General features: G+C 39.4%; 1 protein-coding gene across 5 annotated transcripts in view; it reads right to left on the minus strand.

Annotated features, from left to right (window-relative positions):
- frmd4ba (FERM domain containing 4Ba) overlaps nucleotides 1-23,798 on the minus strand; it is a 58,938-nt gene that overhangs the window by 10,934 nt on the left and 24,206 nt on the right. For all 5 annotated transcript variants that reach the window (XM_008410466.2, XM_008410465.2, XM_008410468.2 and 2 more), the window contains exons 2-11: nucleotides 22,738-22,803; nucleotides 22,505-22,599; nucleotides 22,278-22,370; nucleotides 21,103-21,187; nucleotides 19,349-19,405; nucleotides 19,006-19,028; nucleotides 9,696-9,779; nucleotides 6,300-6,365; nucleotides 5,777-5,834; nucleotides 4,865-4,951 (exon numbers count right to left, since the gene is read on the minus strand). In XM_008410466.2, coding sequence (XP_008408688.1) covers nucleotides 4,865-4,951; nucleotides 5,777-5,834; nucleotides 6,300-6,365; nucleotides 9,696-9,779; nucleotides 19,006-19,028; nucleotides 19,349-19,405; nucleotides 21,103-21,187; nucleotides 22,278-22,370; nucleotides 22,505-22,599; nucleotides 22,738-22,803 — 714 coding nt within the window. The remainder of the gene's footprint in view (nucleotides 1-4,864; nucleotides 4,952-5,776; nucleotides 5,835-6,299; nucleotides 6,366-9,695; nucleotides 9,780-19,005; nucleotides 19,029-19,348; nucleotides 19,406-21,102; nucleotides 21,188-22,277; nucleotides 22,371-22,504; nucleotides 22,600-22,737; nucleotides 22,804-23,798) is intronic.

Below are 23,798 nucleotides of genomic sequence, written 5' to 3' on the forward strand. Positions count from 1 at the left end.
CAAAACTGACCATGAAAAAATATTAATCATTACATGGAAAATTACCGACCTCATTTTAATCTATCATTATACCTTAATTGCTTATGGTGACAGACTTGGTCTGCACTTTGAGTGGTTTAAGTAATGTTCATTTCTTTATCAGTTCTGTCTTTTTTTCATTTTGTTTTTTCAGGATTGTGTGTTTTTTAAATTTTCAACTCGTGTATGGAAAGGTGAAAAATGACTGAAATAAAAGAAACAATCTGTAACTAAGGCAGGTCAGAGTCCTGGTGGGCTGGCCAGGTGAACATCTCCAGCTCCAGGGAGCCGATCCTAGCCAGGCAGGGAGCCAGCTTCTCGTTTTATTTTGCTCTCCTCTCTTTGTCCCACAGAACCAGCTGTGCTTGCTGAAGCAGCTCAGGAAAAACTTGGCAGGAAAATATCTTGTAGGCCCAAAACCCTAAAATTGACTTCATACCAAACGAGGAGGACTAAACTTCCAAGACTTCTTTGGAGAGGAATCACTCAAAGGCTATATTTAAACCACCAGCGACTCTGAACTTATCTTAGCACTACAGAGATAAACAGCATACATATCAGAGCTCTCTAAAGCCAGTCAGATAGGATTCAAAAAGGAAAATCTGTCAACTTTTAAAGTCTTACCGCAGCCGGTGTTTTGTGTTGGATCCTGCTGGAATTCTCTTTGGTTTTATATTGAATCCTTTGACTGTGACTTTCCCACAGGGCTAGAGCTTCCTCGAACAATACTCTCTCTTGTCTGTTCTCAGGGATCCAGATAGGTGTTGCAAGTTTCAGCTGAGGTAACCACACCCCCCTCCTAAACTTCAGCCCCCTCCCATTGTGACATCACCGGCACCTTATGCTGCCTCTGGCTTCCCAGTGGGCTGGAGCGCAGATTTCCTCCTCCCCTTCCTGGTTCTCAGTCAGACCTGATGAACAGGTTGTGTGCAGGTATTCACTAGAGTGGGACACTTCCTTGTTTGTAGGCATTTAAACTCACCTCTGCTTCTGGTTACCCAGGTTTTAAATACTTTAAAGTAAGGGTGGGCAATATGGACTGTTATAACAGTCAGAATGTTATCGTTATACTTTGTGACACTACTATGAATATGATAAAAACCATTTATTACAACGGTTTTAGGTAACTGTGTGGATGTGACTGTATTCACCATATGCTTCTTCAAGGTGCCACTTCAAGAAGGGCATTTAGTCATATCTTCAAATTTATTGATATTTATTGTGGAACAATTAAGAAAAGAGTTAAAATAACATTGTAAAACCTGATAATACTTTCAGGTTTGCTGCTTGTTTTTTTGTTTGTTTTTACCATTGTTACTTTACATTTATCAAGACGATATCGAAAAAATTCTTATCAAAACCAATTTTTCACAATGAATAAATGCCCACCCTTACTTTGCATGTTAAAAAATGAGTAACATTGGCCGATACCGATATTTTGGGCTTCTCTACTAACTACAGAGCAATTCAGAGAGCCCATGCAAAAGAATGGGGACTGAGATGGAGATTCACTAAACACACGGCCGCAGCTACACGGAACGGCCCGGATCAAGGCTTATTCCTGTGTTAAAATGGTGAGATGCCGCATAGAAGTTCAATAATATCAACTAGCTTGCGGTTACAATGTGACAAAATGTGAACAAGTGAAAAGGTCTGAATACATTATGAAGGCAGTTGTTGCTATAATCTAGTCCAGGGGCTTTTTGTCACCCTTAAAATGATTTTTAAGGGATTTGTAGACTATTCTGACCGAAAGTCTAGAATAGTTCAACTTTGGCAAATAAAGCCGAAAACAGCTGATGACCTCAAAAATTTGGAAATGTTTTTTTATTTTTAATAACAGTCTGAAGCCCTTTGTATATTTTGGATCTATAATAATATGCCAATTCATTAAGAAATAGTTTTTTTTTCTTGAACAGGTAGAACTAAAGAAAAAATAAAAATAATAATTTCTGCACTTTTAATTGAATGAATTTTGTGGCCTGCCCATAATTTAAATTTGCCAGTTTTCGTTCCCAGTGCAAAAAGATTGGACACCATTGAGATAATCATTAATAACATAGGCTTCCTGTAGCACCACACAGCAGAATGTTAGGATGGTGCCGACTATGCACCAACCTAATATTAGACTAGATCCCCCTGCTTTGGATACAGGAGCTGGATTAATATGTAATATCACAGCATTATGGATCATCACACATTATGTTAAAACCAAAGCTGCTTTTCTCTGTCAACTACTGTTACGGGGGGGGGGGGGGGGGGGAAGAGGATAAAAAATAAAAAATAAAAATAAAGAGTCTAACTTAATGAATCACAGGAACCAGGCAGGAGGATGTGCCTCATTGTGAGGGATTCTCACACCAATTCACACATGCTGCTTACTACCACTCTGAATCATTTACATAATACCAACAGATAATAGAACAATAAACACTCGAGTGGATCAGCATATCATTAGAGAAACTCCACTCCTGTGAAACTATTGAGCTCCAGCGGCTGTGAAGAGAAGAGCTGGCATTGTGACGCGTCAGCGAAAAGACACACCTCAAACTCTTGAGTCACAAGACTTAATGTTGGACCGTTGGAAACGGTCCAACAGATCACTCTGTGACTCAACGTCACTTCTAAATAAATAACTTTCGTACACCCAAAAGCACAAGACAAGAGCAAATAAAATGCGTCTTCCTGCTCTATTTACGTTTCTCTTGTAATTCCCAAGCGTCTAATTAAAGAAGCGTGGTCGTTTGCCAGAAACGCCTGTGGTTTTAGATGGGATCAGCCTGTTCACATCCAGCTCACACTCAACAACCCAAAGACCCCCCACGAGCATCTAGTCTACCAAAGAAAAATCAGATATAGATGTTTGATTTAAGATACTGCTCAAAGATGCAAAATGTGTCAAAGGTCGTTTTGGAACTTGCTTGTGCAGAGTAGGACCGACTCCACCCGTCGCACAGCGCGTCACATACCAGCTGCTGCTCAATGGCAACACTGTACATTTCCAGAGAATGACACACAACCAAGAGTTGTGAAATCCTGACAGCGAGAAGGAAACTGTCAGATAAATTAACCAAACATCAAAGAACATGTTCCCTTCATTACTCACACTTTTGTTAAGAGTCAGACTCCCTACAACTCTATTTTTTCACAAAATCGCAAGCTCACTTCTAGCACAGTCTAGTTTTCTGTTTTAGACGCGCAGGCTTTGTAGACAGGATGTTCACATCAGTAAAGGTGTAGCTTTAAGAAAACCCAGACTTCATCTGATAATCAGGCTTCATCAGACGTCTGATCATTCCCACAGAACAGGTAGTGACTCCCTGCTAGTGAACATGATTTATTGGAGTTACATAACATTAAACTATGAGAAGATTATAGAAAATGTATTTCAAACATCAGCTCCCGAAGCGGGTACAAAAAGTCCTCAAGGCGGAGATGAAAAAGACTAACATTGGAAAAGCAAAAATAATTAGTCCTCATTCTAAATGATGAATTAGAATCAAGATTCAATGCACCCAATCTGATCCAACCAGATGTGGATTTTTTAAAAGCATTCTCACTTGATTTTGATGTAAATTGTAGCACAATGAAACTTTCTATGCATCTAAAAACAGAACAATGTGAACTGTTAACCGCACTTACACCAGTAACAACGGGACAATCCCAGCATCGCCGGCCACCGCAAGCAACAGCTCTGTACTGTTTGATCAATTGTGTTCTCGCTGAGACCCAAACAGACAGATTACAACAATGAATGCAGCCTGCTAAGAGGGGCTGGCCAGAGGGCAAGAGGGAACGGCTCGGGTCAAACAAAAGGCTCTGTCTGTGCTGCCCAGGAAACTCTAATTTAACTGATACCGCACTGAGCTGAGGAGACAGAAACAGAACAGTCTGTTTCTCTGAACCGTTCCAGCATCCCGAGACTTTCACTGCTGTCCCACAGCTCTTACCTACCCCCCAACACCCCCTATCCTCCTTCCTCTATAGCTGGCAAAGGGCCAAACCTGTCCCAGTGCTCTACAGCTTCCCGTGGAGCGCCATAATTACACGTCCAGGAGGAGAACGGAGAAGCAGCATGCTGTGCCTCTGCCCATTAATGACTCAGATTTCAGCATAACAGCACACCCTGCTACATCAACAGGTTCCTGTCATGCAGCAGCAAGGCTCAGTCTAATGAAACCGGCTCTGGAGAAATTAACACAAAATTTTGGCAGAAGGGAAGAAATAACTTTCGCACATTTCTGGTGTATTTCATCAAATACTTCTGGTCAATATAAGATTCTAATCCCAGTTTAAATCGTGAAACGACAGTAAACCCCGTGTTATTCACTTGGACTTTCCTCCTGCATTGCTTTTCTACACTTGGTCAGCTGAGCTGTTTCCCAATCATTTTGATGGTGTTGACGCTCTCAGTGTTTGCTCTGACACTTCACAGCCTTGAGTGCACCGAGGACACGGTGACTCACTAATCTATTTTTCTCCATCTGTTTTCCTCTTCCTCCATCCCTGGGAACCAGAGACCCAGATTACGCCTGTTTAGCGTATTGACAAATCATTCACCTACTTACACAAAAAAAGTGGGATAATGCCGGCAGCTCCAGCAGCAAATGTAGAGTTTTAGAGATGCTAAATATTTTTTCCATAATCTGCTGTAATCTGTTGTGTCCAGAGCTGAATGTGGTTTGTAAGAAAACAACAAGTTTGTTTTTGAAGTAATCAAAGAATAACTGAGACCGAATCTCAAATTGGCTTGGAAAAAAACAGAAAAAGAAAAGAAAGTGCTTAAGCCATGAGGTATGAAAGTTGGGAAACATGAAAAAAATACAACAGCTGTGAACGATTCTACCTTTCTTGGTTTCAGCTTATCCTGCAAATCGTACTGGCCAATGCCTTTATAGCTGACTCCCAGCCACCATGGTATTCCTTGTTTATCCTGTATGAAAGAAAAAACACACACACACACACACACACACACACACACACACAGAGCATAAGAATCTTTATTGGTGGAGTCTGAAAAAGGAGGCCCATTACAGAAGCTATTATCTCATTAAGATCAGAGAAATGGTAACACAAGAAGAGATCAAATACGTGAGAGGTCCGAAACAAAAAAACAAAAACCTGCTAAGCTGACAGAGACATTTTAACATCACCGTTTGATCTTTTTAAAACACCTTAAGTTAATAAGGTCTGGTCGGGGAAAGGCGGATCACTTCGTTCCCTAAGACTCACTAAACCACGCTCGTACAGATGTTTCAGAATTGCAAATTCAGCTACAGAGACCAGATGAGTCGTTCACTCTGCAAATCTGGTCTTTATGACAGACTGGCAGAAGAAACAAGTCATAGCATTTTTCACTTATAAGTTTACTGCCAAATATGAAAAAAAAAAAAAAAACACGTAGAAGATGAAAAAAGTCTTAAACCTTTTGGGGTTCATTCAAAATGGAGTCTGATAAAACTGCAATTAATCTGGAACCCCACATTAAAACTTGGTGGTGGTAGCATCAGGCTGTGGGGATGCTTCCCATTAGCAAGGACAGAACGATGGTGGGCACCACTTTCTTAAATTGTAAACTTACATGGAGAGAAAAAAAAAAGACATTGTCACCGATACCTGATCTAGAATTTTCTTCACTACCTGGACCGATGCAGATATGAATATCGGATTGGTGCATCGCTAATATGAATACTTTTGCAAGATAATGTATGACTGTTCAAAGTTTGGACTGCTGTATGTGTTAAGGCAGTGCTGTTACCTTCACAGAGTAATAATGAACTCCGTATGTGGGCAGAGATTCCACCAGGGCCAGATATCTACAGCGAGAGAGGAATAGGTTAACAGAAATTCAGCTACTTACACTTCATCACTGTCACCTGATATCTGTACCACAACTGACAGACGGGGATTTAAGATCCAGCCGTCGAGAGGCCGCAGTCATTTACAATGACAAGCTGATCGATTTGCTTTGGGGGCTGTGACAGAGGGGGAGAGTTCATTGATCAGTTCAAGGACAGAAATCATTTGGTCCCAGGGAAAGCACGATGGAGGACTTCCATGCTTCCCAAGGCTTGGCAGGCTGCCTACTATAGAAGCAGCCCTTCTAATTAATGACACAGTCTGGCATGCTGACAGCCACCTCTTCTAACTGCAGCCGCCACAGTGCAGACATGAGGTTAAAGAGGTACAAGCACATGCAGACTCTAAGGAGAGGCAGACAGAGGCAACACTGTCCGACTTCACCACACATACAGTCTTTTCTGTTTGTTTCCCAAACTTACTTTACGATGGCTTGTCCTCTGGTCACTCCCTTGAGTTTCTTGTAATGTTCAGTCACTCTCTCCTCACTGCGGATGAGGGGATAAAACATTTAATGAATAATCCGTCAAGTGTAACAGATTGTGGCCACAGAGGGACTGTTATGCGAGGGCTCTTTCTTTGAAGCACATTCAGTCCGCTCATGCAGAAAATGCAGCCTAGCCCATTTGCCCGCTGATAACTTTCATCTACTAACCATGCTAATGCCTCCCATTTACTTCTCACTATAATCAGTTTTTATTAGCGCAGAGCAGTCTCTCAGATATAAAAATAAAAGTAGACGTATGGTGATGTCTCCACTCATTCCCAATGAGGATGCTGCCAGGATGCATCTGCTTGATATCAGTGAGAGGGAGAACAGAGAGACGGGCTTGCAAATCAACGGCGGCGGAGTGGATTGGAGAGTCGGAGGAATGCCTCAGACAACCAGCAGCTCTCAGCACCTCCCAGTCTAATGAATAAATGTAATTAAAGTTCAGAGTGTAGTCAGCCGCTTTACAACAAAAACATCCTCCTAGTAACGGGTTTGTAAACACAGAGACCTGCTTCTCTGTCGACTTTATAACTGGAACCTGACCTACAAGCTTCTGTTTAAAAGGATTAGATTATAATAATTTCACCTTTAAGTTATTGGCCTATTTCTCATGTCTAATCAATTGAGTTTAGTCATTAATTTCAGGGGTGTCAAACTCCAGTCCTCAAGGGCCGCTGTCCTGGAGTTTTTAGATGTGCCACAGGTATAAAACACTGGAATGAAATGGCTTAATTACCTCCTTCTTGTGTAGATAAGTTATCCAAAGCCTTGCTAATGACCTAATTATTCTATTCAGGTGTGGTGCAGCAGAGGCACATCTAAAAGTTGCAGGGCAGTGGCCCTCCAGGACTGGAGTTTGACCTGTGAAATATGTGGTCAAAACAGCACTTTGGGCATTTTTTTAAATGTCTCTGACCGATTGCAGTGTTATGGTCCATCTTTAAAAAGCCTGAACAGCCGATTCCGATTTTGGCCGATATTGTCAATATTTTTTGACAATATTGTTAAAAAAATAATATGATATATTTTTTGAATATCTTTAAAACAATATTACTGACAATATTCACAATTGTCATCTTTTTTATTTTTATTGGGTTTGGCCAAACAAATATGTAACTTCAACTAACTTTAGTGAGTGTTTTCACCATTCAACATGACAGTTTTAAAAAACAAGATGTATTGGCTGCTATGGCTCCCTGTCTGTCATGTTATCAACTCTGTGCACATACATTTTATAGCATTCAAAGCAGACATGCATGAAGTATCAAACCTAAACTCAGCATGAGTAGATGGCTGTTCTTAAATGTATCAGGCACAAACCATAACTGTAAGTTTTACAAAACAACAAAAACTATTTTGGCTTTGTTTATCAAGGCATGTGGACCACGTATAAACCCAAAGCGCTGTGCCTTACATGATGTAAGCATTAAAATGATTTGGCAGATACCAACAATAAAGTAGAAATGCTTTATTGTGAGCATGTTGGAGAAAACATGCTCACATCTTTAGCACATGTGTACGTATGTGTTCATAGCTGAGCGGGTGAGCAGAACTTTACCAGCTGATAGCAGCTTGATGAAGTAAAGGCTTCAGACAGACCCAGTGAGCAGAAATCCCCGATCCTGTTTCCAGCAATTCATGAACGTTCTAACGGTCCTGATTGGAAGTTGATGTGACCTTCCAAGTGTTACGTAACGACATGCCGTGGCACCGCATGAACTCAGAGTTGACAGGGCTGCTCAGAAACAAATCAGCCGTTACTCACCCTGTCACATTTTGTTGTCAATTCAACTTTCTGTCATAACTAATCCATAAGGCTTTCTGTAGATGACAGTGCAACTCAATTTTAATAGAAAAAATACACGACTTAATTTTCACATCTGAAACAAATAAAACATGTATTAAATAAACTTGCACTACAATTTATCTCGATTAAAGCTAATGATCGGCCTATGAGGTACCAACAGTGGAGTGTTTGGACAAAGATGATTATCAGCAAGGGCTACGGTGGCTTTTTGTCTGTCATATCAAACATAAAGGCAGACAATATGGCAGCAATTTATTATGACACTTTTACAGTAAGATTACAATTTTATAATATTCTTACAAGACAAAGCCCTAAAAATACACAACAAAAAGCATTTCTAAACAGATTCTACTCAGTTTGTCCAAATCAACTAACTTGTGTCAACACTCAAAACTCCAAATAATTTACTTTAAGATATTTTATTACAGTTCCTCCTCCTGAGTGGAGAGATATAGTATCAGCTGTGAGCGACGTATAATGTCCAACAAGTATTTATAGTAAACACTAGTGATCAGGGAAGTGCTGTACTTCTGTTGAGTTACGTAATTTCAGGCTCATGTATTGTTTTTAGTTATGCACTGAGAATCATTTCAAATACAACCAAGGTGACTGGTTCAAATGGTGGCAACTGCTGATAGCGGTGCAGTTCAGGTCATATGGGTGAGGGGACAGCTGCTGTTATCTGCAGTTTTGGTCGCAGGCTTGGAAGCTCTCTGATCAGCCCTGACCGGTGACTGCCAGGCAGGAGCTCAGAAATGCGACCTTTTTCCAATCAACATGCCTGAGCACTTCAAAGCTGAATGAGCCCTGACAACAACACACTTCGGCTTGAATGCTTCAAGCTAGTTGACCAAACTATAAGCTAGCTAGTTTGAGTTTCTGTGTGGCTGTTAAGGTGCAAGAAACCAAGAGGGAAAACAGTATTATTAACCACGAAAACAGCTCGGCTGTTCATTTAGGCTGACTCAGCAGCCTTTTGGAGCTTTAACAGAGAAGGTGAGGATCTGTATTGTTTCAGGACAACACATGGATGCCGTTACCAACACCATGATCCTCAACTGGACATGTTCTCTCACACTCAAAGAAAGACCATAGGATAACAAATTAGAAACCACTGTAGGACTGAAACAATTAATCGGATTAATTGTGATGAATCGATTATGAAAATAATCAGCAACTAATTTAGTAATCAAATAATCAGACTCTAAAACATGCCAAACTGCTAAAAGAACAACCTCAGAGCAGAAATTAAGCCAAAACTGGACAAAAAATATACATTTTGCATTTAAGATGAAAAACATGTACTTTTAATATTGTACCAAACAGGCAGTCAAATGAAAAATCTGCAGAATGTGCCATGTTTGTTTTTGTCCAATTGCTCAATAAATTGTCAGAATAATCGATTACTAAAATAACTGTTAGCTGCAGCTCTAAACCACTCACTCAGGAAGACTAGAAATGGATTCTGAATGCTGCTTATTGTAGCTGATAAAGAGAAATCGTGATCAGGTTTCTTACCAGTAGTTAAGCGATGGATGCTCCCTCAGTACTCTGGTGGGGAGAACTGGTAGCTGCTTCAGGTCCGATGCTGTAGTCTCAGCACTGGGGAGAAATATACAGAAACTTCACCATTCCTGTATGTTATTCCAATTTTTTTTAACATTTTTTTTAACATTATATTATTCTACATCCTCACTTGCAGGAAGAATCCCATTAACACAACTTTAAAAATCCCCGCTCGACTGATCTTGGCATGCCAACAAGCGCTAAGTATTTACAGGAGGTTTTCCTTTACTGTCAAAGGCACTTCACATCCTTTTATGATCCTAAAATAAGAGCCTGACATGCACATGTGGACAGCAAAAGGTAAACCTTTACACAAAAGAGCTCAGTCCAAAAACGAGACCTTTTCTCCACATGTTCCACTTTCAGAGGGCTTTGATTTGCCATCTTAAGGCACGGCAGCAATAACTCTTACTTGTGAACCTTTGTGGGCAGGTGGATCGACAAGATTTAGTTTTTTTTATCTTTTTATTATGATATATAAAGAGAAGCACTGGCTGCCAAGGCAAAACTTGACTCTTACTCATGTCTTGCCAGACTTCATTTACAAAGGCTCATGCAAAGGCTTTAACTCAGGAGCCTCTCAAAGGACATGAAGAGAAGTGGTTTTTAAGCCTGTAGATTCTCCACAGTAATATTCTTCTTGTTGATGTTATGTGCCGTGAAAAGTATTTAAGAGACAATAAAAATTTAATGACTAAAATATATCAATTTGTTTTCTGCTCTGCCAGAGAGCCATTACAAATGATGGCTACAATAAGTGAAGGAACTGACACCTGGAAATCCTCAAAGATCCGGTATTTGCTAATAAACTGAGCAAATCATCAAGAGCGTGGTACAGCCTAAATGGTAAATGGCCTGAATTTATCTTTTCTAGTCAAATCGGCCACTCAAAGCGCTTTAAACTAGAGCTGCATTTATCCAGCTGCACCCATAAACAAGTATTTATTAGTGAGAGACCTAGAAGGCTTAAAATATCACACAAGAAATCGTAATAGTGTTTTTTACTCCTCTACAATAAGCTAAGCATACAAAAAAAATTTATTATCCGGGTTTAATAAATTAACAAAAATTTGGTTGATTCAACTACCAGTGCTGGTGGGCCACACAAAATCAGTTCTGGGGCCCTAATTGGCCCCTGACCACAGTTTGGACATCCCTGGTCTAAAATAAGAACAAAACACCGACACTTCTACAGGAAGAACGTAATCTGATTTGTATTCCTTGTGTCATAATAAATATTATGAACTATGTTTTGTTTCTTCTTAAACAAAATAAAAATTACACACACACACACACACACACACACAAAAAAAAAATCTGTTTATAGCATTTCAGTGGAATACACTAAAATGTATGGCATGTTCAGCATTGCAAGGAGACAAAACCATTTTTATGACAAGAATTAGTTCCTGTTACAATAAAAGGGAAAGTAGTTGTATGCCTGGGATACAAATTTAGTTGTCATTTAACTATTTTTACACTGTTTATGCAGCGTCAATGAATGCAGCGTTTACATTCCGAAATATGATGGAGTGCAGTTATTGTGCGTTGCTCATGAGCACCACAGCTGTGACGTAACCGATGCAGTCAGCTGTGCTTTTAGTAACAGGTTTTATTTTTAGAGACAGTCTGTCTAAGCCTCCGACTGTAAACAATGATGGATTTAAATCCCTGTAGACTAGGGCAGGGTATTGTTACAAACCTCACAATTCAAGTCAATTTAAATTCTTTGGGTCACAAATAGATTTGACTCTGTATTCCTTTAAATACTTCACAACTTTGTATCCAGGTGTTTCATATGTGACACAAAGATGACATAGCGAGATTCACAGGTACACCCAAATTAATATTGAATTGAAAAAAAAAATTGTTGCAACGCATTGACGAATCGATGTTTTTACTAGGGATGAACCGATCCACTTCTTTTCACTTCTGATACCAATACAGATATCTGTATTGGTATCAGCCAATATCGATCCAATACAGAAAAACTGCGCTGAATTGATTTAAAATGTTTTAGTTTTTTATGAACAGACATAAATGTACTGAATTTAAAATCTTTTTGAAAACTCTGCACCAGTACAGCATACTTAAATATACAAATAGTCTCACAAGCTTGGACAAAAATGTACAAACACAACTTTAATTGGTTCAGTCAGTGCAATTAGAAGTATAACGGCCAATGTTAAATAAACCATTGAACATATTGGTCAAACATGTAGAAATCAACTTCAACAAACCTTTTTTCAAATGGTTCAGAAAGTGAAGTTAGAAATTGTACATATGTAAAGTATATTTAGAGCTCTTTCTAGCTCAGAGCACAAAAAATAGAATTAGCCTGAACAGATCTGCCACATCTAGAAGTATTTTCAATTTACAGAGATTAAGATCGATGCATCTCTAATTTTTACTCCCCCCTAGAGGTGACCGTCTTGAATTTAGTTTACATTTTATTGTTGTTTTTATCATAAATGGCACTAAATGTGCATCATAATGTGATAAAATTTTACATTCATTACCCCACTAAGAGGAAACTGTGAAGTGGCATAACGTCCAACCAAGTCAAGCTCATTCCCACCCACACCAACTGCATGCTGCCTCCTCAGACCACCATGAAAAACAAGCCAGTGTTTTTATAAAAGGTGAATGACCTGAAGCTCACTTTATGAGCCTCAATTGATCTCCCATTGATGTAATTTAGCATCGCCTCCAACATGGTCGACCAGAGATATAATGATCCAGTTATGTGAACTAGCTTACTAAACAAAAAGCAGTCTTGAGGCCACTCTCCCCTGCGGCTCCCTCTCCTTGGTTGGCTGAGTTTTGCTGCCACGGCACTTGGCTGCCTGTTTGATGGCGTGCGTTTTTTACGGGGCGCTCTGGCCCCGGCGTTGTTGGGGTGATCTACTCCGCGGCAGAGTTTGCTGCGTCAGCAGTCTGGAATTCATTACTACGTCTGTTATCTTCCAGCAGCATGGGGGCGATTGCTACGCCCGGTGCGGCGGGGCCGGCCCGGCCCAGCGCAGTCTACCCAGGGTGGGAGAGATAATGCTCATGTGTCAGCTCTTCCACAGGCCTTGGTTGGGGGAAGCATGGGGGACTCCAGAGGGAGCACAATGAGAGAGCTGGTTGATGTGAATGAGCCACTAATTACAGGCCACACCTGCGAATAGAACTGTGGACAAGAACTGGGTGGAATGCCAGTGCATGTGTGGGAAACTGTGAATTACTGAAGATAATTTCAAATCACAAGCAGTATTATATATATATATATATATATATATATATATATATATGTGTGTGTGTGTGTGTGTGTGTGTGTGTGTAGGGACAAACAAACTTCTGAAGCCTATATTTGAGAGCGAGTACAATTATACATGAATAAGAAAAAAAAATTCCCTGGTTGCTCTTACAGCTTAATTAAAGGCATCAATCAGTCCTGTGTTTTCCTACATTTTCCCCGGTCCCTTAAAGCAACCCCCACGGAAGGGACTGCAGCATGTTGCACTCAGCTGTGGATTACAGCGGCAGGTGGTGAAACCAATAGCAGTAAAGTGTAAATAAGTAAAGCACCGGAAGACAATGCAGATAAAGAACAATGAGCAACCTGGCGGTGCATTAATTCAGCCCCACAGCAGGGAGGAGGGTTGGGTTTGGGGGGTCTAGAGTGGGGGGTGTTGGGCCGCACCACAACAATAAGGCGACTACAGTCGGGCCTCTCGACGCCAACTTGTCTGCAATTGGACAGTGGGTCTGACTCATCCCTCTTAAGGCAAAGGAGACCTCCACGACTCCTCCACAGCTAATCTCCTGCTGTAGGAACCGCCGTGGATACGGGGTAGGGGAGTCGTATTTAGACTGGATGATTCACGGGGAATTTACTGGGTCCGTTTTCACAAGAAGTCGGGATAAAAGATGATCACTGACGAGAGTGAAAAACGCTTCCACAGGACAGTGTTGTTTCCTGAAGTAAGAGGATCCAAGAAAAACATTATTTTGACCTAGTCAACGGTTTTTTTTAAAGGCAAATAAGAGATTATATGGTAGAAACTATTACCTTATGGCTGAAAGACAAATCAGAATGTAAGCGTTTCATATCAATAATTGATTATTATTTTGTTTTAAATATCTGATGTTTTTTATATTTAAGCAGTTATGATGCACGGTGGCAAAATCTGAAACTGCAGCTTTGCAAATTACTCAACAGGTTGTTGCTAGGTAACCAAAGAGTGAGTGAGTTAGTTGATGCCACCCACATTGCTTAACTGGCTGTGAGAAGTTGAGCGCCTAAAGCCTTTCTTCAGCCTACATCCCCCAGAATGCTGTGTGGTTCTGGAACGGAGGTCAGTGAAATTATTGAATATTCAAACAAATTTTCTATTGATATTATATTGATTGGTATACTGCTGCAGATTTATTGTCCAGCAATGTGTGCAGGTATATTATAATCCAGTTCATCCTCTATCTGCTAACTCGTTGCATAAAAACCTGAGGCCAGGATTCTAACCTAGGACTTTCTTGCTGCTAGGCAACAAAGTATTGCAACAATCCTGATGTAGCTCAGTCAGGATTTTATTGGGCTTTTATCTAACAGGCCACACCAAAGTAGCATGTAATTATGAATTGCAAGAAAATGAAAATGATGGCTTTCAAAGCTTTTACAAATAAAAGTCTGAAAATTGTGGAATTTGATTGTATTCAACACTACTGAGTCAACACTTTGAAGACCAGCCTTTCACTTTAAATGCTGCTGTAAGTCTAACATGAATAGGTTTTGATCTGCAATCTGCGACTCTTTGGACTTTCCACAATGGCTCTTAAAAACTTTACCTAAAACTGATAACTAATATTTTTTTAAATATATCTATATTAACAAATGTATGTTTACTTTTCCCAGTTTTTTCATGGGACAGATTGACCCGACGGGTGTTTTCAAATCAGATAGTCCAGTACACTTGGTTTGATTGGGAACCAAAACTGCAACATTTGCTACATTTTCAGCTGCTGCTGTATCAAACAATCCAAACTAATTGAAGAAGTTGTTCCCCCCCTCGGCCTGTGGTGGCGCTGCACCAAGAACTACTGAAGGAAGTAGTTCTTGGTGCTAGAGTTACAAGAAGACATGAGAATCCTTTATGTCTTCTTCTGACATGAAGGATTCTCATGTCAGAAGAAGACATGAGAATCCTTCTTTCTTAACAAGAAACTAGATCAGTGGTTCTTAACCTGGGTTCGATTGAACCCCAGGGGTTCGATGAGTCGGTCTCAGGGGTTTGGCGGAGCCTCTGCCGCAGAGGTAAAGACACACTTGTGTAAAGTCGTGATGACGCGCCCCGCTTTGCTATCACTTAATGCAGAGGGTCATGTTACATTGCTTAGCCAATCAGTGCTGCGGAGGAGCACTGATTGAAGGAGCTCCACTCTCAGCATGGATTTGAACTTGTGTCTTTAATTACTTCAGCAAAGCTCACAGTTTTTACCAAATTCTGTAGCTTTCGGTGTACTTCTAAATCTGCTCCTTAGTCGCATCTTTTCGAGGTTGGTACTGCCTCTAGTGGCGTGGGGTGATAACACAACTAATATAATTACATGACTAAATCAGAATACCGCAAAGTCTGCATTATTTATTAGAAATCTTTCACTCTTAAGAATGCCCTGCGACAGACTGGCGACCTGTCCAGGGTGAACCCCACCTCTCGCCCGGTACGCTAGCTGGAGATAGACACTAGCAACCCTCCCGACCCCACTAAGGGACAAGGGTGTATAGAAAATGGATGGATGGATTCTCTTAAGAATGTAGAGCTAATTAAATGATCTAAACAAGACCTTAAAGTGGTTCCAGTTTCTCTTGATGGCCAACCTGTTGAAACTGTGGCAAATTTGGGTCGTTCCTGGACAGTCAGCTCAACTTTGCTGAAAACACAGACTCTATCTTTTAAGAAGACTTAGTGATCATGGGGTGACCCAACTAGACTCTAGTTGAGTCACCCCTATGTCTTGAATTTGGGGGAACGGGGTGGAAATCATATTTTATTTATCACTATAGAAGGGTTCAGTGAATGCGCATATAAAACTGGTAGGTTCGGGACCTCAAAACTGGTTAAGAACCACTGAACTAGATCTACGCTTTTGTTACAACTGTATCAACTTTCCCATAGAAACAAATTTATCCATAGTCTTTTTGGAAAGGTTTTCAATTTTTAGAACCAAAAACTAGAAATACAAATTACAACACATTTTCTATTGATCAGAAATGAAGTTTGAGTTTTTTTTCAAAACTTTAACAATAAAACACTGTAAATGAGTTTTATTTGGCTGGACTGAGGGCAGGTAGAAATGGCTCTTTGTGTAGTTAAAGTTGCAGACCAGTGATCTAAAGCATAATGTTGCAGATCTGGCTGTTTGTTCACGGTTCTTATCTCAGGCTCCAACCATTCCTCTTCAACTCTGAGCAGCTTTTTAAGTTAGTTTTCCTACACAAAGAAAGTCTTCCATGTCAACCAAAGAGTTACATTTTGGTCTCAATCTGCTCAGATGACCGTCTCCTACATGTTTATTGTGTAAACTGGACTTCCTCTTTCCAATCTTCCGTAAAAGCCACATTTTGGCAATCTGCTAGCAATTAGCTGCATTGGATTAAAGGGGACAGAACACTATTGAAAACCATATTTACTTTTCCATCCCTCTCAGAGGAATGTGTTTGTATGTATGTGATTTGTGTTAGTCTAAAACCTAAATAATTTCATGCAAAGAACAACATTAAAAAGCCAACAACAGCTTTGGTTTGGATGGAACCACGCCCTAATGAATTTTACCAGAACACTTGGCGTCTCATCTTTTATTGTGTTTTCAGAGTCTGGACAAAGTGCGGCCCATCCCGACTCCCACATGAAGTGAAAGTTCGGCCATTACAGGGTGAACCTTTGGAACTGAGGATTTTACTTAAAAAAATTAAAAAAACGCTGAGTGAACACACTACAGGGATGCATACTAACTACTCACCAGCTCAGTTGTGCTTGTTTAATGAGCACAAGCAGATGCTGCCAAGATTTTTCCTCTTTGCAGGAGAACAAAAGGCGATAGTGTAACAAGAGGACAAACTGCATTTTCACTTTTGCACATTTCGCCACTCGCGGCTACGTGCACAACATTCCTTGCCATGGACAAATGCTTGTGTTTGCATAATGAATACAGAAGCCTTCTGAGGCAGAGAGACAACACGGGTTCAGCTGATCAGCCTGATCACTGTTTACGAATGCCAGATAATGCCCTTCACTTCTATGATTGGCAAAAGAAAAAAAACACCAAACATTATCAGCCGGTCAACTGTGAAAACATCACCATTACTGAACAGGCTGTGGAGGTTTGATACGGACTCTAACACCAGTGTCATCAACCAAATCATGCACACATTGTCTTTTTTGTCCAGACACGTGTCTCCTAAACTGTATGTGGCATTTAGTAAGAGGCTATGCAACCGCAACGTATTGAAATCAATTGACTGGACTCCACATGTTGAAGGTGGGATGTGCATTTATAACTCATGTGGTCCCTGAGGAAACACAATGTAGAAGCAAGTTTTGGTTTCACAGCTGCAGATTTATTTATTTTTTTCTATAAGAACATCTAGAAATTGACATTTTTATTCATTCTTTGTAACCCTCAACACCCTTTCACATTTTGTCATTTTAAACAACAAATCTCTAAAGTTTTAACCAAGGCAAAGTAGTGTTCAATGAATGTGAAATTTTTCTTAAGTACAAATTTGAACGCGACAACTAGGCCAGTCATGATAACAAATTTTACTAGACATTGTCCTTGAAATTATTACAATAAACATTAATATTGCTTTTAATATTACCATTTTATGGTAATATTACCATAATATTACCAAATTATTACAATAAACATTAATATTGCTTTTAATATTACCATTTTCAAGTGATGTAACGACAATCACATTATGCTACAAAATTGCCATCTCATAGATCAATAAAGTTTAATTTTGTAAACTGGAATTTGAAAATATTTTAAATATACAAAAACTAAAAAAGGATCAGAAACACCAAAGTAAAACAGAAATGTAAATCACACACAACCGAAATCATGAATGAAATTGCCCATCAAAAAATATTAATCACTAGGATAGAAATTGTCGAGCTTCTTTTAATTTATCATTCAATGAATTGGTTTATTGCTGAGCGACTACTTCAGTCTTGAATACTTTTGCAACCTCTAACCCAGTGGTGCCCAAAGTGAGTCCTGAAGGGCAGGCATCCTGCATGTTTTCGTTCTCTCCCTGGTTTAACTCACCTGGATCAAATGAAGGCTCATTAGAGCAATAAGACCAACACTCACATGCTGAGAAGGTTGTTTCTACCACCAGAGAGAGAACTAAAACACACAGGATGCCAGCTCCCAAGGACCAACTTTGGCACCACTGATCTAACTGGGTTTTTTCCAAGATGGCCCTTTATCAAGCTCTAACAAGCTTCCCATGAATCCTGACCACACGTCCTGTCTGTACTAAAGAAAAGAATCCCCACAGCATGATGCTGCCATCTCATAGATTTTTCACCCTGGAGCTGATTGTAGAAAACCAAATATATATGCAGGCTACACTCAGTCCATCACCAAACGATGCTTTTAAAAAGGCCTTGTTAAAATTATACATTTTATCCAATTTTCTTCCACTTTGTAACAATGCACTACATTGCATTGACTGACCCCATAAAAATCATATTAAAATGCACTGGTTTGAGGTTGTAAATGCTGTAAGTTTTTACAATGAAGACACTTCAAGGGGAGTGAATACTTTCATAAGTCACTGTCCATACTATGTAGACCACAAATAGATGGCAGAGAGCCAACAAGGGATAAGGCTCAATGTCACAAGCCAAAATTAAGGCAATTATTAACTGAGCGCAGGTTTAAGCTACAATGAAATCTGAGTCAGTAAGGTTGTACATTAACAGATAGCCAAACACTGCTTCCTTATACACTACATGTACAAATGCATTGAAAATTGTGCAGGGCTTTTGTCTCAACTCTGTAATCCTTTTGATTAACAGCATATGTCAATAGTTTTTGTTTGCACATAGTCTTAAAAAAACTAAATCAACACTGCACAGGAAACCTTTTGCCTAATTAAAGGTAACATGCTTATTTAACAGGAAAACTTATTCATACTTTGTTTAATACAAATGAAACGTGGCTGTAAATGCTTTTAAAGTTATGAGAGGGAAAAATAAGAATTTCTTACCTGGAATAATCTCCTTTGGCCTCCTTTAAAAAAATAGGAATAATTCAGTGAGTGAAGACAGGATTAAACAGCACTTTGCCAGTAAAAAGCTCAAGCGTTAATGTTAAATACCAGCAGAAATATCCACAAATGGCTGGATATTTAAATATACATTACACAAGTTGTGTTTTCCTATCCTTTTTTTCTAAAGGTATAGCTCCAAGTCCTGTGAGAGGGAGTTAACCGACTATAGACCCCCAACAGACAAACGTTTTCAAATGTTTCGCCCGTCCTCTTTCACATTGAAGGGGGTGAATGACATTACAACCAAGAGAGGCTGCGACAAGAAAAACAACTCTCTTACCTGCAATGCGAAAGCGGCTAACTTGAAAACATGTTCGCTCTCCACTTCAATGGTTTCCTGTCAGGAAAAACAACAAGCTTTTTAAAAACACACACACAGCGCTGACTGTCTCAAACACTTGACTCGAGAGAAAACCCTCCCGTCCCATACTTCGAGACCGTACCTCGGTCCCACCGTTACCGACTGAACCACCGCGGCAGGAACATTTCGGTGTTTCATGCGGCTATGAAGAGGTCTTAACTGTCTCTTCTCTTCTTCTGAGTTATCTTGGAATTATAAATAAAAAATAAAATCCACAATGCAGGACAGACGGACTAGTTTAAGGTTCTGCTCAGAGTTAAAGCCCCCTCGGTAAAGTGGTACGGTCCCTAAGCAGGTTCAACAGTCTCCGTCTCCCATGGTGACCAGTCAGCTCTCCCCGCGAAAAAAAACTGCACACCCTACAACGTTTGATCTCATGCTGCCTTCACGTGCGTCTCGTAAAAGTTTTATTTCCACTTACTAAGGATTAATTATCGACAATCCAAACCAGAAACGTTTACTTGCCTTTCCTCTTAACTTTCTAAAGCTTATATTGTTGTACCTTTCAGACTTTAGAGCGTAATCTTTACTTTCTACTTTACTTACTTAAAAAAAGCAAACTACTATAAAATCTCTCGAACCTTAAATGCAGCACCCAATTGCAACAAGAAAGCGTAGTATTTAGTAATTTTGAGAAACTTTGTAAACACTTTTTAAAGAGCAATTCCTGAGACAAATGCTTAATTATTTAATAATGAAGTTCCATCTTAAAATTTTGTATGAGTTTATTTGGTAGGAGTCCACAAGTTTCTTACTTCTTCCTGCTCCTTTTGAGCATGTTAAGATAATTGTAGTATAAAAATATATATCTAGTTCATGTGTGTCATTTTGTACTTATGTCATGTTCGAAATAAATTGGTAACTTCACTTCCCAAAGGTCTATAGATAATTTGGAAGTGAAAGACGTCCATTGAAATTTTATAACTGAAGAATGGCTTTAAAAAACTATAACCATCCAGGAATAATAAAACAAGTAATATTTTAAATGTTTTTTATTTAATTCTCAAGGGAAATAACCATATTGGGAAAAAATGTAACCAACATATCTAATATGACTTTTGTTGACAGACAAGGTCAAAGAATCCAAAGTCTTACTGAATGTTGTTAATGATAACTTGTGCTAACTTGGCCACATTTAGGTTTAGGAAGCAAACGTTTAATGTAGTGCTAATTGGACAAACTCAACATCATTAACACAACCTACTTACTATTGGACAGCATTATTTTCCTATCTCACCATATTATATCATCTTGTGGAAGGAGCTCAGTGAAGTGTCATGAAGTTGTTGATTAGTTCAAAATGGCGGTTTGTAAAGAATGATGATCCTTCTTTTTATCTCTTGGCTAGCCCAAAAAGCATGGTCATAATTTTTACCAATAGTTCGATAAAACTACTCAGCTTCTACCCCGAGAGCACAAATTCATCAGTTGGGTTTAAGTGTGTGGGGTTAATTTTTCTTGTGTTTGTGTTGTGCAACATTTTTTCTGTTGTTTTTTTGCTTAATGCCACTGTTAGTTAATAAACCCATTGGCATTCTCATGAATAACAAATTATTAATAATTTCACAGGGCGCCCACCCAAGAAGATTGTTAGCACAATGACATTTAATTAAAAAATATTCCACATTAAACAAACATAACAGATACATATCACACTGCTTTAAATCACTTACATTACACACTAAAGATTTAGCGTTTAAGAAGAAAAGTTCCACGGTCGTATTCTCTTTCAGCAAGGTGATCTTCTCAACATAAAACCTGCAAAGATAATTTTATTTTTATCAGCAAAACAACAACAAAAATTAATAAATAAAAGCCCAGTTTTCATCTATGTGCAAGTGTTTATTCACAGATCCACAGATCATCTTGTTTAAATCTGGCCGCATTGTTTGGGAATCTAACAGGAAGACATTCATTGTGCTACATCACCGCCACCTGCTGGTTGATGGATGTTACTGATCTCAAAGGAGCACTACCTTGTTTACTGGCACTTGTAAACAAAAGGAGTAGGTTTAGGGAGTTGATCTAAAAAGGGATTCATATATTTTTGACCATTTAAAAAAAAAGTATGAGACACCTTCATAAATTTCAAACTTTATATAGTTATTTACTCATATGTCCATCCATATTTGTATTTTTTTTCTTTATATTGTGCCATTTTTTTGTGTAAATCACATGTCTGTCATCCCAAAGTACTTTATTGGGGTTACACAGTGAAAAAAGTAAACCAGTAAGCTTTGTTTCAAGTAGACAAATTAAGTTTACCCAAGTAAACATACATAATTTATTAAGTTGTTGTTTAAACAAACAAGAATAAATTAGGTTGGTCAAACTTAATTCAATTACATGTAATAAACTAACTCAACTCTTTTAAGTTGTTGCTCCATTCTCTTTTTCTCAGTTCGACACCAAGTCAAAGTGCTGCCACAGTCAGTTTCCAAAATAGGAATGCTGTGCTCAGGGTAGTGCGCAGTGTTAGTTTTTTGTTGCTGTTGTTTTTGTTTTTTGATACTATTGTAGAAAAAAAAGCCAAATTTTTGGGGAGAACAAACTTGTCCTGCTGATTCTTCCACCACACTTTTCAAACTTCTATATGTAAAAAAAGAGAGTTGAAAACCATATTTTGCGTTGGGCTATCATAAAGTTCAAAGAATAGAAATAAGTCTGCAGCTCACCATGTGGCTCACGTCACTGCAATCTACTCTGAAGGTGAACCTGATTTCATCACAGTCTCTACACTACTGTACTACTGTGCTCAGAGTTTTTTGACGAACAGAACGGCACATCTTTTTTGCCTAAACATCCAATTGGTTCACATTTGGCAAGCTCTGAGAGTAATAACACTCACCTCACAAGAAACTTGATTTCCAGTGGCCCCGATGTCTTGGAGAAGGCATGATCAAGCACTTTACGATCCAGCTGGAGCCAGTTACTGTGGCCACTGAGCAGCAATAAAATAATAGATCACATATCACACTACGCTGCTACCTCAGCCTCCTTCCTCTTTCCCGTTTCTGATTAAAGGAAATTCAAATGCCCTACTGGTATCATTTCAAATGCGATAAACCAACTCACTTGTCGTCTACGAAGCACAAGCCGAAGTATTCCTTCTCCTTCAGGTTGAAGTGAGACGCCACCAGGTCCAGCAGCTCCCGAGACAACAGCTTCGGCTGCACGGTCCGGGGGCAAAATAAAAGGGAAGCAGAAAACAAAGGAAGGAAAACAGATCGGCATGTGTGAGAGAGCTAAAGTCCCGGTCAACCAAACCATTTCCCCTGAAAAAGAACCAAAAGTGCGAAGCTGTATACCTGAACCAGCAGCTCCAGCTTCCTGCCGTCGAGGAGGTGAATCTGACACACACGACCTTCGGTCATCTATAAAGGAAGTGCAAAAAAAATAAAATAATCCACTGAGATCATTTCTATAAAGTAATCCCTGGTTTTCTCTAGAGATTTGGTTTTAAATCTTTTAAACCTCAAAAATGAGATACTTGTCTTCCGGATCACAAGTCGATTTCATACATTTTCATCGTCGTCCTCTTGCTAAGAGGCAAAACGGAAACACAACGCCATCCTGCTCCAGTGATTCACTGGATTTCCATTGTACTGTCGGCAATTAAAAGTTTTAGGTTACACTCTGCCACAATTTACTGGGATCCAGGTCGATTCATATCCATGCATTTCCATTTTGTCCCTTTCTACCTTACATTTATTCCTGTAAACAAAACTTTTTACATCTGTTTACAAAAACACTGCATATCAGTTCTGTGGGCAGTTACAGATTTTTGATGCAATAGGAAGCAAATTAGTCATTAAAATGCTGAAATCTTGCCCATGTTGGACAGTCAAACTTATATGACGAATTATGACCTCTGATCAAAGTAAAACAAGTCAAACCAACCAGCAGATGTCATTAAATCAAGTCCTATGACTACACTTTTCCATCCATCCATCCATCCATCCATCCATCCATCCATCCATCCATCCATCCATCCATCCATCCATCCATCCATCCATCCATCCATCCATCNCATCCATCCATCCATCCATCCATCCATCCATCCATCCATCCATCCATCCATCCATCCATCCATCCATCCATCCATCCATCCATCCATCCATCCATTCACCCACCCACACAGGACCAGATTTAACAGGATGTGGGTCCCGGGACAGGAGTCAGTTTCAGTGGCCTGTCCACTAAAGAAAAAATATTTTTCTAAGGCAAATTACAGTACATTATTAGATAGTCCTATACATCAGCAAGTATGAACTGCTGCATTGTAGGTTTACTAACTTCATGTTGTCTCTGAAGAAATTGACTATAGCTTCATAAATGAAGGTGATTCCGTGCTTTCTTAGTGATTCCA

Source organism: Poecilia reticulata, linkage group LG5 (genome assembly GCF_000633615.1).
Source record: "Poecilia reticulata strain Guanapo linkage group LG5, Guppy_female_1.0+MT, whole genome shotgun sequence".
Lineage (NCBI taxonomy): Eukaryota > Metazoa > Chordata > Actinopteri > Cyprinodontiformes > Poeciliidae > Poecilia > Poecilia reticulata.